General features: G+C 42.3%; 1 protein-coding gene across 1 annotated transcript in view; it reads left to right on the forward strand.

Annotated features, from left to right (window-relative positions):
• The window catches only part of LOC146595254 (uncharacterized), a gene marked incomplete at its 3' end in the record, with an annotated part of 208796 nt that overhangs the window by 157981 nt on the left and 34189 nt on the right, over window positions 1–16626 (forward strand). The window contains exon 5 of the mRNA XM_085306114.1: window positions 10119–10258. Coding sequence (XP_085162240.1) covers window positions 10119–10258 — 140 coding nt within the window. The remainder of the gene's footprint in view (window positions 1–10118; window positions 10259–16626) is intronic.

Here is a 16626-nt window from a genome sequence, read left to right on the forward strand (position 1 = left end):
TGCTGGAGCTGGTCTGAAGCCCACTCCCAGCTGCGGGAGGAGGGCGAGGGGCTGCCCTGCTGTCTCATCCAGATCACCTTGGTGCTCTGTGCTGCTGCTCTTGGCTCTCTGAAGGACTGGTCTTCAGCACAGGTGACACATCAGTGTTGGATATTAAGATCAGTTGATCTTGGGTTATGGCAGCTAACTTTGCTCTCCCAGAAGTGTAAATAGCCGGTAACTGAGTGAGTGTGACATTCCCACTGCGTTTTTATCTGTGAGATCCCTCTAAACTGGGATAATGTGAGACCCTCCTGTTCTGTAGTGATCTAGTGTCTCTATCCACTTGGTGTGTAAAAACTGAATTATCCTTGGCCATGTGCAACCCTTCTCCTGCAGCTCGTTCAGAGCTGCTGTCCCAAATCTGTTGTGTATGACACCAAAGAAGGATCATCCCAACTTATTCAGAACACGTTTTTACCTCCCCTGTCCGTGTGATGGTGTGAGATCAAAGCATGTATACTAACAAAAAAATGGGATCCCTTTACCATCATGGGCAATCATAGTTGAATTATGTTAATCCTTGATTTCCTGATTTCTTGGCAGAAATTTTTGCTAGCTTGATCTCAGGGATTTTCTTAGAACTGAGATTAAAATATAAACAGGGACAGAGGGATTTTCTAAAGGTAAAGCGGTTTGGTCAGTGGGGGGAGGGCTGTTAAATGGAATTTCCTAAAAGTAAGGCAATTTGATCAGTATTTTCTTAATGAGAAGATTGTTGCCCCGGAATGAGACTAGAAGATCTGTTGCTGTTACATGAAGACTGGTCATTCAAAGGAATGTCACAGAAACGATCTTGCTGCCCCTTGAGACTCATACTAGATAAATGTGCAGGAACAATTGAAAGTCTTCTCGTGGCATTCGTTTTTAATTACTTTTGTGGTACAAGGTCACTGATATAAGCCACTTGTCAGCCTGGATAGCTTCATAGAGATAAAGACTAGATTTATAGCATTATACAGAATTCTGGGAAAAAGAAAGGTCACATTTTTGAAATTCAAGCATCCAAAGTTAGTCTCCTAAGTCCATCTTCAGACATTCATATAAACGACTTGCTTTTTGGAAGTGCCAAGCAGTGGCTCTTTGTGCTGGCTTTCCTGGAAATGGTCTGCACCTGGCGCATCTGTGCTGCTCAGCCCATCAGTTAGTAAGCTGCAGGCTTAGGGGCCTGACTTTAGGCTCCAGTGTTAAATAGTTTTGTCTTGACCGAAGGTAGCTGCGTTTTCAAACACTTTATTACCAAGTTCACTCTTCAACGTTCAATTTATAACATGGATTAATCCATTAGTTATAATTTGGGGAGGAACGGCAAAACCAAGTTAGTGTCCGTGTGTGTGTGCACACATGCACGTGCCAGAGTTTGACAGTCACAAAAATAATCTAAGGAAGTTGTCATGAGTGGATGTAATATTTGAAAACCTACTGGTGGCTCTGATGTGAATTGTTCTATTTCCTAGTGAGAATTTTTCATAAAAATGATCCTAACCATTTGTGGTAGGGGTCTTTTCCAGGCCAGTATGTAAGGCTTACTGTATAGTGAAATTTTCTTGTTTCCACCTGTGACTTGAAACTTGAAACTGAAGAAAGCTGTATGGTAACAAACTCTCTAGCAAGGACTTGGCTTCCAAGCCCTCAGACTTCTGAGGACGTACTTGGATGTAAAGATGTAATAAAAGCACAGGAACTCTGGAAACATGAATCAACTGGGGTTTCCTGCAGCACGTTTACATTCTTTCCTTTATTAAACAAAGCAGCAGGTACAAGAAATGAAGCAATATGAGAATGTGTGATAGTTTGGGTTTCTAACACTCCTGCATACGCTTTTGGGAAGTTGTTTTAGAAGAGAAGCAAACAGCATGCCTGGATCAGTATAACTTAAATTGACTGCGGCTCTGTGGGGTTTGAAGGGTAACAGCACCTGCAGTAGGAAAGCGCCAATAAATCTGCAGGGAGCAGCAGCAGCGGTAGGATGAAGAATACTTCCTGTGAGGGCACAGGGTGCGTTTGCTATTTAAAGTCTCCATTTAATGACTGGTAATGACTAGAAGCACTGGCTATGCCCAAATTATTTGAGGCTTTTTTGCTTCTTTTCTACGGGGTTGGGGGTGGGGATTAAAACGGATCCCACAAAGAGTCTGACTGTTTTGCTTTGAACCAGTGCTTTGGTTCAGACAAACTCAAATTAAGTAATGGCAGAGCTGTAGGACTCGTATTAGTTAAGGTAGTGTGGCTCCTTTGTGTGCTTCCACAGACAAATTTCATATATTCATGCAAGCAAATGATGAGAGAAGCCCAAAAGCGATCTGTAGGGATGATGCCACCTGTAGTGATGCACTGACATAGTGGCACGTGTTGAGATCACGTCGGAGAGTCCATGGGAATAATCTTTAAGGAAACGTGTCTCATTTTGCTGGACTGCTGATCTTCCTACTTACAGGTTGTGCTTATTAAGGTTTTGAAAAGCTGCACCAGAGGCCTTCCTACAGATAGTTAAGTAAAATGTCCAAAATCTTATTTGCAAAGGCCTTTCAAGTTCATGTTTATCAGGCTTGTCAGCTGCACTAACCCTCTTTGATGTTGCTTTTACTTCTTATGTTTGCTGAAATAGGTGTTATTCACTGTAAATAACTATTGTTCTAATTTCCTGGCTCATTTACTTTAATTTTCTCAATTGTTGTTACAGTTTTGGTAAGAATGGATGGTTAGATGCGGATATGGTATTTTCGTCTTTGCAGAGGAGCTGAAAACTCATGTGAAATTCCTGCTGATGTGAGTTGACTCTGATCGTTCTCTACTAGACAGTGTCAAATCACATCATCCCGTAAGTAGCAGCCTGTCAGTATTTGGAGGAACAACTTGTCCCCTTGCCAAGGGAGAGAAGTTTGGTCTGGTTTTGATTTTACTTTAAGGCAGAGTTAAGAAAACAGTTAAAAATTCAATATGAATTTGGAATGTCAATGTTTGTATTTGTTACCCATTAAAAACAGGACATATTTTAGCCTTCCACAGAGGAACCTTTGAAAAAATCAGGATAAATGGTTTTCATTTACTTTTTTTGCCCCAGGCCACTCCTTTTAAATAGTAGCTACCTGCAGGAATAAGACCTGTTGATGGGGAGCTAAATGACACATCAGATATTCCAGGCTGTGCACCCTACCAAAGATACCATACAGCATAATGCCTGGGTACTGCAAGTAGGAGATTTGCCTGCTAGTTTTGATTGATACGATTAATCTCATGTTTAGATTGTGGTAGGGCTTAAGGGCCTAAATTAGAATTAGCACTACTGTGTGCAGTGCAGTCCAGACAGAGTAAACAGCATTTCCAAAGACAGCCACCTGAAAAAAAAATGAGAGCAAACAGGTGGGTATGGATGAATAATCAGATTTGAGCAAATAAACACTAAATATTTTGAGGAGGAGGACATGCCTGCTTCTTTTCAAGTCAGTAGCTGTGACTGGAACACGGCCAGTGAGTTGGTAGTTCGTATGCAGTACGACAGAGGAGCTTTCCAGCAGGGGACGAGGGTTTGGATCAAAGAAAGAACATCAGTGTTGTTTCTTGTTTTCCCTGTCGTTTCCACTCTTCTTCAAAGCTGGTTAAACCATTCCCCCTCTCCTTTTCCCCTTGTAATAAAAATGAACAAACAGGGAAGGGACTGGGGGCAGCTGTCTGTGGTGTGTGTCTGCAGGGGCAAAACTGGAAACCGAACTGGGCAAGTGGTCATCAGGAGCCAGTGCTGCAGAGTCATTCGCAACCCACGTGTCTCTTCCCCGTAATTGTCTGTGCTACCCGAGAGAGCTGGGAAGTCCCTTAAGCCTCGCTGCAAGTCATTTAGTTTCTGATTGGGATTTAAAAACTCTTGAAACCTGAGTGGGTGGCTCAGTACATTACTGCTGCTGAATGTTACCCTTGGTGATGCGCCGGGCAGACCCGCAGAGGACTTGCGCTCTGCTTTTCATTGAGGAACTGCATCCTTTCTGCTTTCAATTGCAGATTTGCTCTGTGCCTCAGCTAACTGCTTTCATGCACAACAACAGGTCCATTAGTGGGGTTAATACTGAAACGCTCACTTCATTTTGATGTGTTGAATCCTTTCCTTTCTTAGTTTGTCTTTAAAATTATGGAGGGGAGGAAGGGAGGAATAAGCTTGCTTTCTCCCCTTAAATATTTTCTACCTCTTCTCCTCGTGCACTGTTCTTTGTTCAGTGACTCTGAGGAAAACAGTTTCATTACCTGCTCAGAACTGTCCTCGCAAAGATTTTAACTCCGGGAGGCTTTGCTTTGCAGACCCACATTCTTGGGCTTTGCCTCATGAAGCTGACACTAACTGGTGGATCTTCCCATGTCTTTAATTTCACACACACACACACACACACACACCCCTGCCCCCAGACTTCCCCCTTCCTGGTACACCAGCCCACAGCCACAAGCTGAGTGATGTGAGAAGGTCCATCAGCACCGTAAAGAGCTGGGGGGTGGCACTGATGGAGCAGAAAGGGGATGACATCACTCTGATGGATTTGACTGTGGCAGCTGCACAGGGGCCTCGGTATATCAAGCCGCTGATAAATGAAGCACATAATTCAGAGCAGAGCTGATGGAGGCTGCAGCACGACCGTGGCAGCTCTTTCTAAGGGAATCCAAGGCATAGCAGTTCAGAGGAAGAGGAGGGTATAGCAGGGCCGCTTACCCAGGCTGTATGTCCTGGGTTTGGTCCCCTTACCCAGCGCATCTCTCTGGTTTAGCCTCTTGGACTGCCCCTTCCCCAGCGCGATGCGCTTTCCTCTGGGCACTGCACGTAACCACAGCAATCTCTGTTCAGTGAGGCAGAGGGAATGATGCTGTTAGCTCTGAATTAATTTGCTCTGTGAGTGTAAATCAGCCTCCTACTGTTATTTCAGTGCATTATTTGAAATGTAAATGCTACATAGAGGCAAATTAAATGTGGTACTGAAAAAACACATTTGAAAAAAAATATATTTCTAATACACAGAAGTCATATTCTTGTCAACATTACTGTTATGTGCTTCTAATAAATGGTGGATGCTTTTGGCCTTTAAAACAGTATGTAATCATCACGGATTTCTGTCTTAGCCTTGCCCCTAGAAGCTGTAGTCTGTATATTGAGTGAAAATGGATACCCCAAGTTTCAGGGAAGCTGGTTTTAGCCCATTTTCCATTAGTCATGGGTCACTGGTCAGACTTTTGACCCAGGCCCATGGTTAGAGTCCCTCACCAGCGGGGAACTACAGTAGTTTATACTAGCCAAGATTTAAACCTTTGAGAGATGGCAGTTATGAGGGTGTTCTGGAGCCTGGGCTGCAGCACCCAACTGCTCCAAGAAAACTCTTCCAGAAATGTACCCTGTGTTTTTCCAGTGAGAGAGTGGGGAAATTTGTATATATGTGTGTATATATAAATATCAGGGGGGGCATACACACACATCTGCATACAAATGCATGTGCATTTTTCTTTGTGGTGATAGTAAATTTTTTTTCAACCAACAGCAACTCATGTTCACTATTTCCTAGCACTCAATATATAAAGTAGTTTTTTTTCCTTTGAGAGGGAAAAGGAACAGACATAGTGAGCAATGTGACCTGTAGTTAAGAATCTGGATTACTGTCATTCTTCATTTACACTCTGTAGCTGTCAGTAGAAGATCTAATCCCAGCTGCTCCTGGTTGCCTGCCTGTAACATGAGGAACGCATGGATTCTCTCATTTTCCCCCTCTTCCTCCCAGTGCTTCTGCTGGTTATTTAGATGAAGGCTGCCCAGCGTGCTGCAGTGGTGGTGGTCTCCAGGGTCAGGTGGGCTTGGTGGTAGCTCACAGGAGCAAACACTCTGGCATACTGGCAGCTGTCCTACGGTTGCTCTTGAGAGGAACCCCCTGCAGGGGCTGGGTGGACGGGCCCATAAGCAGGACACAGGTGGCAGGCACTAGTCGGAGAGCAGCTATGAGCCGTACGGCCACGGTCTGTACTTGGAGCAACTCTAGGCACTCTAGGACTCTAGGCAACGTCTGCCTCTTGCTGCGGCACAGAGCCAAGCTATGGTTTCACACAAATAACTGCTCCATCAGCTTGCTAACAAGGTGGAGAGCTCTGTACCTCTGTGGAGTGGTTCATCTTGGAGCACTTGGAGCCAACCCTTACGTGTTCTGCTTCAGCGAGGTGGGGACGCAAGCAGAGCGCAGCCAGGTCCTCTGGCCCTGCCCGCTGCTGGCTTCATACACCTGCAGCCCAAAGTCTGCAGGAGAGTGAACCATGTTCTTTATTCCTCTGGACTATTTTGAACAAGCCTTATTTTTATAAAACTCTGCATTTTGTTTTGGGTTTTTTTTTTTGTTTGTTTTTTTGGTTTTTTTTGACTGTGTTTTTTTTTTTTGTGTGACCTCAGTGCTACCTGTTCAGGCAGTGGAGCGCAGCCCTTCTGTGCCGATTGCTGTTTCTGTGCAATTTGTTGCATTACTGTTGCTGCTCCACATCTTTAAAATATTTCCTTGTGGAGTTAGGCTTTTGCCACCTTGTTCCCTGTTTGGATGCCTAACCAGGGTGGATATGTCTCCCTCTTCCCTGACAAGCAACATCAGAATTATCCATTTACTTTTGTGTTTTGTGGCATAAATCCCAGGCTTGTGCTTGGACTTGCAGCACTAGAAGGCGTTTGGATGCCTGCGCAGAAGGTTGCAGTACTAAACGTTGGTGACGACCCTTTCTTATATTCCTGTGCATGGGTTTCGTTGTCATATTTAGTGAAATTTAGCAGGACAGCGTCTAAAACATGGAGGAGTCTGCCTCAGCTAATTGGATGTAGTAGGAGGCTGGGTGTTATTTTTGACAGAAGGTCATCCTTTGCTGCTCTGGTTGCGGAGGACAGGTTAGATTAGTGGTTTTGGAAAGATGTGGAAAGGCGAGCTGTGACCATACCTGTGGATTTCAGAGTTAAATGGGAACAAACATTTGTTGGGGAGGGGGAATAGGGACATTGAGCCCAGCTTGGCTGGCTGTGCAGCTTAATGGTTGCCTTTCCAACTAGCACTGTGCTCTTTGGGAAGTGGTAAAGCAGCTGATTTACTGTTTCAGCAATCTCTGCTGTCTTGTCTTAAAAGATTTTGTGTGTAGTGCTTGCTGCTTTTCTACTTGACCTAGTTTGTGCTGTGCATGTTGAGTCATTACCTACATTAAAAGCCTTCATTCTCCTGCTTCCCTGATGGTTTTCTAGTGCATTGGGTCACCATTTCAGACTGCTGATTTATTTATTTGTGATCACATCTCTCATGTAAGCTGCTTCAGAGCAAACTCTTACCTTTCCCTAGTTTTACTTTTCCCTGGAACACTGGTGATTTTGGGAAAACAAGGAAGAAAGCTATTTCGGACTGTTCTTCCTCAAGGACTGAGAACTTCTGCATGATTACAAATTGCATTTTTTAGTGAAATGTATCTATGACAACGCTTTCTTGTGTGGAGAGTGTTTTTTGTTTGCTTGTTTGTTTTTAAGCAGGGAGAACTAATCCAAGATGCAGTAGCATTTCTTGGCTGCAGAAAAATTGATGAGCTTTGTAAGAACAGAGAAGAAAAACAGGTCTCTAGTAAAAGCAAACACAGCTTTCAGGGCACTTAGCAGAGGTATAGAGCATTTTAAGTAATGCAGATAAATATCTCCCTGGAGCTTTTGCTTTTTCATCTAAGCACAGATCAGAGAACAACTAGAAAAATGCGAAGGGGGAACAAAAGCTTTAAAGATGTCACTGAACGTTTTTTCAAGCTGAAAATTACTTTAACAATGAAAATAGCAGAAAAAGGTGTATAAGACAAAAGCAATGAAGCTGTGCATAATAAAAGGAAAAATGAGATCAAAGGAATGCAAAGAAAGTTTTGTCTACTCCTTGCTGAAAGAACATTTATGTTCTTGAAAATCATTCCTGATTTGTTTTTGTTGTTACACTGATACATTGAAAGTTGTTCATTAATGACAGACCATTGTTTTTTAGACTGTATGAGCAAAAAGTGGTATTTTAATGCTTCTTTAAAAGGATTCTTGTGCAAACCGTGGTAACTCTGCATAAAATAATACTATTGGTGGCACACTAGCTATTTTTCAGTGTATATATATACTGAATAATATACTATATATATAGTATATGTAAAATATAAAATATTCTAGGTCTTAGCCTCAGAACTGCTTTTTATACAGTGTATACTACTGGCATGTGTTTGGTAGAGAACTTCCCCTTTAAAATGATCTGATGTGTCGTGACAAAGCTATGGAGATACTTGAGTTCTTGTCAAGTGTCACTTAGTGTTGAATGCCTGGGCAGTTACACACTTCCACAGAAAATTCTGCTTTAATCGTAAGCCCATGTTTTCCTTGTGTCCTGAACTGCCTTTAATATTGAATGGGGTTTCAGTTTAGATGAGCAGTGCATCTTTGCCATCTTGCGCAAATCTTTGAATTCAAAACATAAACATTCAAATATTTGATTCAAAATTGGCTCATACTCCAGTGATTCTGATGTCAAGTAACTTCATTGTACTAATAACTGCCACAGTGAGATTTTACATCATCTTGTTATTTGAAGTAATGGAGTGATGCAGCCTTAAAAAGTACTGCGTATAAGGAAAGCATTGACAAGGACTGTCATGGCAGGGCTTGCTGTATGAGGCTCTGATGGGACTTCATTTTGCATATTAGGGAGCTTTGCTTTTAGATAATAACCTAACAAAGCCCCTCTGCAGTTTTTCTTGGTGTGTTGGCAAGAATAGAGTCATAAGATGCACTTGTGTCGAGGAACAAAGCGAGGGCTCTGGGCTTCTGTATCCTCAGGCTGTGGCCGACGCTTTTCCCACCCAAGCTGTGCAATATCAAGCTCAGAGCTCTTGCTTCACCTGTTCTGCGTCTGATTATGCAGATTTTGAATATGACCTTCTGTGTAGCTTTGACAGCGAGAATTTCCCCAGAAGTGCTGATATTGTATTTTCACTTCATTCAGTTTTAGTGCTGCAGTCACGTCGAGTGCATTAAACTCAGCTCACATCGGCTGCTGTTCCCGGCATCGTGTTAGTCTGCGTCGCATTCGCTCGTTCTCTTCCACGCGTAATTATCTTCTGTGAAGCCCACCTCTTTGTCACGGAAGCAGCTGTCTTAGCCATTGCTACTCTCAATAAATATGTCAGTGAATGTTTTCTTTGGTCATTAGCATTTTTCACAGATTTTGAGAATGGAAAGTTTATGCTCAGTAGCATAAAAAGTATGGGAAGAATGAGTGATTGGTCAACATGCAACAGAAACCTATTTGCTAGTACCTTGAGGAGACCTTAGGAAAAGTTTCCTGCCTATGAAACAGATTAAGTGCCATTTTTTTCTGTGCAAGGAGTATAAATGCCACTTTTAATTTTTCTCAGGCTTTTGCTTATGCCTTCAGACTTTAGTGCTTGTCCTAGCTGCAGACTGCTAGACCTCAATTATCTACAGCTTTTTCAGTGCTGTGCTGGGCAGAATGGCCCTCCTGTGGTAATAATAGATACTTCTGTAGCAAACACCCTTTTAGACAACAAAAAAGGCTCTTAAATGAAATAGTATACTAAATGTTGGAAAATGAGGTATGCAAATGGTTTTTTCAAAACCTGAGAGCTTTCCTGGTTTGATGGGATTTTGGTAAATCGTTATCTCCAGGGTTTAAATTGGTGGACATTAACTTGTTACTTTGTGTTTCCTGCCAACATGGCAACATTATAACAAAATCGTGTCTGTGTTGTCCCTGCCTTGTGATTTTTGCCAGGATTTGTTTTCCTATGCTTACTTGATCTTTTCTTTGGAACAAACAGTTGTTGATTTTTTTAAAGTCAGAATTTCCTGTCTAGAAAAAGATGCAATTATTTGTGGTAACAAGCAAACAAAAATCTCTGAAAAATGTTGCCTATGTAGTTTTCTGAAGTTGGCTGTATAATTTCCTCATTTTTTTTCCCTCTGTGCTGTATTGTCAAGTCCCTCAGCCCACCAAGCTCTCATACTTGATGCAGTTCTGCTGAGGATCTTGCGATCTATACAGACGGTGGTGTTCTTGTTGTTGCAGTGATCACTGATGGGGCACTGGATAAGACAGCTCTCACAGATGACGTGGGGAGCGAGGAGGACCTGTACGAGGACTTCAGGAGCTCCAACCACCGCTATGGCCACCCTGGGGGAGGTGGAGAGCAGCTCGCCATCAATGAGGTACTGTGTTGGCCTTTTTTTGATGAGAAGGACAAGGAAGGAGGCTGCTGCCTGTTTAGAGCTATAGGAGGGGGCCAGGATCAAGTTACTAGTGGCAAAATGGATGGGGCTTCAGCGGTCATTTACCATGGGTCTCACTCACGATGGGGTAAAGGCAAGGTCTGGGCCTTCTGCTGCAGTGGTGCCCCAAGCAGTGCAATGTGGCACAGAGCCGTGGGCCCTAAACCTCCAGGTAGGTCCCCTCTCTTGCACATGTGTTTGGAGAGAAGCTTCAGAGCTATTAATGAGCAGCCTGGTCAGGGCTAGTGGGGGACTTGAAATGTGTTGTACTGAATGTGATGTTAAAAACTGATCTATGTGCTGCTTTACTGCTAATTACAAAGGTGCATAGCTGAATGCGGGCTTGGTCTGATTGCTCCTTCCTCCTTCCCTATTAAATCCACTCTAAGGATGTGAAAGATACGTCTTTATAGTTGGTGCTTTTAGCTATTTTCTTTTATAGTTCTGAAGCTGATTAACTTGAGATCAACAGTTAAAAATGTACTTCTTAAATTAAGTGATGATATGAGCAACATGTTAACAAGATTTAAGATGATTTTTCTGGCAAAATACAATGGCTTTTTCTAATGAGTTAGAACTGGCACCTGTTATGCACAGACTGCTTTTTTTCTTGAGATGAATTAATAAGCTTTACATTGGAAGAGTAGAGCATGTTTGCCATATGAATGATCACTCACACGCTCTCTTTCTCTCTGCCCTGTACTCTGTTACCTTTACGTGACTTTCACAAGATGAGAAGGAAATGATAAAAGATGCGTTATGCTTGCATGGGGCTCAGCTCTGACTGGGACTGTGTTGACTGAGGTTTTGTGCATGTTTGTTGGATACAAACAGGCAGGCACAGAAACCTGTGTAGTGAGGACAACCACTTTCAGGAAAAAAAAAGAAAAAAAAAAGATAAGAATGATGCTTAAGCAGGTACTTTGAGTCGTGAGTTGCATTCTGCCACAGGCACCTGGTGCTGGAGCTGCGTTTGTGCGAGAAGTCCGGGCCATGCAGAGGTCAGTTCTGCAGCGTGCATGGAGTGCGTGGGAGGAGAACTCTGCCATCTCCCCGTTCAGGTGCTTGCCCTGGCAACTCTTTTTAGTGTGGCTCATCAAAGAGATTATCTACTGTTTGTTTGTTTGTTTGATTAAGGGAAAAGGTAACATGTTTTGAGGGTTTTTTTTTAAAAGGAAATCTTTATAACTTTAAAATGAGAAAAAAAAGATATTTAGCTTGGCAATGTGTCGTACATCCATCATGCATGCTGTGCTTTTATCTTTCATCGTTGTTTATTATTGAGGATAATATTTGTTTTCTTAACAATTCATTTTATTTAAGTAAAATTCCATCATGCAACTTTTAATCAGGAAAGCAAGTAGATGTGTCAAAAATGTATGTAATTTGTATTGCCTTTGAAGCATACCTGGGCTTTGTTGGCCAGAGAAATGGAAGAAGAAAGATTATTTTTGGCCTGTTTCATAGACGCTTGCGTATTCAGGGACTGACAAAATTGTATCAATAGGCAAGACATTGTTTACTTTGTCAACTGGTTCCTATGGGTAATTAATCCATCACTTAGCTTCACTGAGAATTAGCAAAGAGCTTTCCTACCCAATCCCTTTCTGGAACAAGATTGTACAGTGAAATACTAAATCTCTGAGGCAGAGATTTTAATTGTAGTCTACTTCAGTTTTTGAATTGAAATATCTCAGATAGCTGGGAATCAGGCTTATCTTGAGCTTCACTGATGGACCAAAATCTGGGTGTTGATTAGCTTTGAGTCTTTTCAGTAGTAGTCCTAGGAGCAATATAAGGTGAAGGTCCAATTTAGTCAAATTTTGTAAGTAGTCTTCTCCTTGTTTTATTGCTTTCCCACTTGCATTTTGTTGGTCGTGGGTAAGGAAACTATGGTAACTGCATTATTCCTAGCCTTCTTGAAAGAAAAGCTTTCAGATAAACAAAGAAGGTTGAAATACATCTTTAAAGCATTTGGCAGACTAAATGTTGCATTAAAAAAAAGTTCATTTTGAATCAAGAGAAAATGGCTATGGAATAAAAAAGAAACTTTTCATAAAACCAGAATAATTTATTGGCAAAAAATACTAGAGGGATAAAAGAAGGCTGGAAGGTTTTGTAGAGCCCACCTAGGAAGATCAGCATGAGAATGTGTAAGAGCCAAGAAAAATCAATCAAAAAGTAATAATAAGAGCTTGGGATGAGAAAAGAGGCAGGGGAAGTAATTTTCTTGGGGCATCTGTTTGACATTCTTTCAAATACATTCTTGATGCTCAAAGAAAAGAGATTTTTGTATCTGGACTGTATTTGGTGTGGTTTACTCTGTGGTTGTTCCAGGTAATCGACCTTATCCTTGCAACATTTTCCTTCCAAAGTATAGCCACGTAAAATGTGGCAAGAGAAAATCAGTCTATACTGCAAATGCATTGTGGTTGAGTCGTTCCAATATGAAAATATTACGTTTAGGGACAGGCATAGCCACAAGCTACGAGAAGTGTAGTTCATGTAAACTGGGAGATTAGAAGTTGCGAGAATAGCAAAATAAGCATACAAGAAGTCTGCCTGCCCAGCGGTCCAAGGATGGTGGGGATGATGAGGAAAACTGTGCTGCCTGTTAAGTAACTGGCCTGAGCGAGTAGGCTTAGGCCTGTTTGCTCGGAAATACCCATGTTTTGGAAAAAAAAATACTATAGCAGTTCAGCACATGTGGAGCATTTAGCCTCTTCTAGGCTTAGATAAACAGTATCGTCCCTATCAAATGAAAACAAAGCATTAAATCTTGGAAGTGACCTTTGGCACTGACAAATGGCACGACTACCTATTTTTTTCTTTATTGCTTATGGGTCTGCATTTGATAAGTTTGGAATTCAGTATGTGGGAGTCTTGTTCCTGATGAAATGGAGAACTCATTTGCTTCAGCAGGCAAGGATTTTATTGAATACACGGAACGTAATTGCCTTCTGTTTGAAAATGACAACGGTGTAATATTTTACAAATGTTTGTGTTTACCAGCGCTCGTTGACAGGATGCAGTCAAGCTGATCAGTCCAATATACGTGTTTCTGATTTTACAAAATAATTCATGGAAACGGTGCAAACAATGCATGTCTCTTTTACCAAAGGTGGAAAACATGATAACACTCCTTTCTTTCTTGTCTTACTGAGCACTGCATAAACTAGTTGTTGAGTCACTGAAGCATTATTCTTATGCTGAACTCTTTGATCACTCTTTGGGAACTTGTTGTTTCAGTGTCACCCAATGTTCATCTAAGCCATGTTCAATTTTCAACAAATAAGACATGTAAATTGTAATGGATTCCATTTAAAAAGTCCTAAAATGTTTAAGGAATGGTGATGCAGATAAAATCAGAAGAGAAATTTTAACTTTGTTAGCCATAAATAACATTGCTCATAGTATTTTCACGTTATCTGTTTGCAGTGTGGTTAATAGAAGTCTCTTGGGCACTGTATGAGGAAGAATCTTGAAAGAGAATGTTTTAAAATATACCATTATTTGCATGACGTTTTGCAGCAAAGTGTTATCAGTCTGGTTTTTTAAAAGAATGCAAAATAGGTTGAGAACGCTACAGTTGTAACAGGTTTCCAGGCTGAAAACAGAAATAGAATATCGATCTTACAGAAGCAATATATAACATTCACATGTAATCTGGGAGAGGTGATTTATTACCCCTTTTAAGTCTTAATGTGAGTATATTGCTCTTGCAACTGATACCAAAGCAAATAGAAACCAATTAACAAATACCGTCTTTCTCTGCCCCCTCCCCCTGCCCCAAGGGCTTAATTCCCCATTTTGCATCGTGCATATTTCTGCAACCAAGACTGACAACTGTGGTCCAGAAGCAGCAATTACAATGTATTTGTGGAATTCTGCGTGAAGCTCTTTGCTGGCAAGGACAAGAAATAGTGTTTGCTAAATGTAGATCTTTACAGGGTCTGAGTTTCTGGCTCTAAGTATTTGCCTTACTTTGTGTATGGCTCGCGCGTGAACGTTCAGAGTATGCAGTCAGAGTTGTAACATCTCTCGCTGCCTGATGGGTTCAGGTTCTACCATTCTCAGCTCTGGAAATTCCTGATGTTGTTTCAGAGGGCTTTTTGCAATGGATTTAAAGCACATCGATATAGTCCAACGTTCCATAGCAATAATGAAATATACTGCTGAGTTAGATTTTTGCTTCCATGCATCTCATCAACGAGCAGAATGAGGAGTGAAGTGGTCCCAAGGACCACTAGAGCTTCACTTCCACTTTCTACCATGGGCAGCTGCAGGCTGTTCAGGGCCGCGCTGGCATCCCCCTCATCAGCACTAGGACTTGGCAGTCCTCTGAGCGGTACGATCCTCCCCGTAATAGCTTCCTCCTCCTCCTCCTGGAGGTGAAAGGGTGATGGAAGCCGGTGGAGCTCACTTAATACTGACTCTGGATTATCCTCATTTGAGGAAAGAGCAGCTTGCAGGTGGATTTTAGGGTGTTTTTGGAAAGGCAGGAACCATCAGGTAGGCTTTGACATTTCCAGTCATGCAGTGAGCCCTTAGCAGGCCTGTTGCCTGGGTATGTAGCCAAGTAGGAGCCTACGCAAAGACTGCCAGCAGGAGTTCCTCTGGAACAGAAGTATTTCTACTGTATATATATATTTTTTGATGGACCTCTATAAAGCTTTCTCTGAATTGCCATATTAATCTGATACCCATTAGAAACAAACAAACAAAAAATTGAGCTTAGTTTAGTTCTCAGGGCAATAACAGAACATAGAATTCTGTTGTGGATTTTAACTCCAAAAAAAATACTAAGATGTTGCAGTAGGTAGTTCCTAGCACATTCAACAGGGAATAACCAGTTTGTGGGGACAGGTTCTCAGTGGGCTTACTGCTTCGTGAAGGAGCAGAGCAGAATAGGTAGCCTGTGTTTTGCCTGTTTGTGCATCGTCCTCCTCCCTCCAACACGCAATGGCATGTTTAAAGACTGGAAAGTACTGCCCAACCTTGATCTGTGGCTGTAAAACAGACCTAAAATATCACTCAAAGGAAATGCTACAAGCAGCATGATGACTTTGGAGTTTTTACATCAGCTCTGTCAGCTGTTAAATTGTAAAGACTCTAACAGCTTTCGATAATGATAGCTATGAGTACTAGGAGACTTAATAACATCTGTTATTTGCTAGCGTTAAATGTGTTCCTTCCTCCTGGGGTGTAGAAAGAGGCTAGGCTCCACAAAAAAATTTCTCTTTGGAGAAAAAATATTCAACAGCATTTTGATACCTGAAGTTACTTGTGCCAAAGCCCCTCAAAGACTGCCTATATGTTATCCAGTGTATCCATGGATTCAAAGAGCCCTGACTATTCCTTGCCACCGCTTAAAGACATAATGTGACTGTTGATGCTAACAACAAGACTTGGGAAAGAGGTGATTGTCTCTTGTTGATTAAGGCTGCAACAAACTTCCAGTATTTCACCATCCCCCTACAAAGAGTTCTTTGGATCCATGCTAGTAACAAGATACTACAGTAGTAACCCTGCAGAGCTAAGGGTTACATTTGTGGAAGCCCTTGGCTTTCTGCCTGGCACTTCTGGCGCCTGAGGGTCATTCACCTTGGCGTCACTGAGATCTTCAAATCCTTGCTCTGCTGCACTTCAGGGCAGGCGGGAAGGCAGTAACCTTCTGAAGCCCAGATGGTCCCTAGGGGCTCAGGGCTCGCGCTTGTACCTAACTGCAAGCTTTTTAGCCTGCCACCCTGCAGCCAGCATTGCCTGTGGGACCAGTCTGTGGTACGTGCCTGCTCAGTCAGGCCTTGTGCAACGGCCAAGGCAAGGCTAAGGCGTGAGTCTGTGAGGATCAGCCATTTCACCATTCGTGTATTAAAGCGAGAACCTTGCTTTCAAACCTGCTCTCTGAGACAGGGTAGGAATGTGCCCTGTCCGTGGTGTATCTCACTAGCTATGCTGGGGAGTTCCCTTTTCAGCTTCCTGGCTTTTGGGGATCCTTGGTTAGGGTACCTGATGCTCCACCGCTGTTCCAGAGCGGGGGCGGAGGGGAAGCACTGGAAACGCTGCAATATTTGCATCCCTTCTAAGATTTAGCCTTGGATGTACAACATAAGTTGAACTGCAGGGTTATCTCTGCTTGAAATTGTGATGGTGTGCAAAAACAAGCCTGATTTGCAAACTCTTTCTGTTACACTTCACTCTGCCCATGTCTTTATTTTAAAATTTGTTTGGGATGTCCATCCCACAGTTTGCTGGTTCAAATAATACCTGCAATGGATAACAGCACAGTAACAAAGTGGTGGTGGAGT

Source organism: Rhea americana, unplaced genomic scaffold (genome assembly GCF_003343005.1).
Source record: "Rhea americana isolate MKP2758 unplaced genomic scaffold, rheAme1 scaffold_231, whole genome shotgun sequence".
Taxonomy (NCBI): domain Eukaryota; kingdom Metazoa; phylum Chordata; class Aves; order Rheiformes; family Rheidae; genus Rhea; species Rhea americana.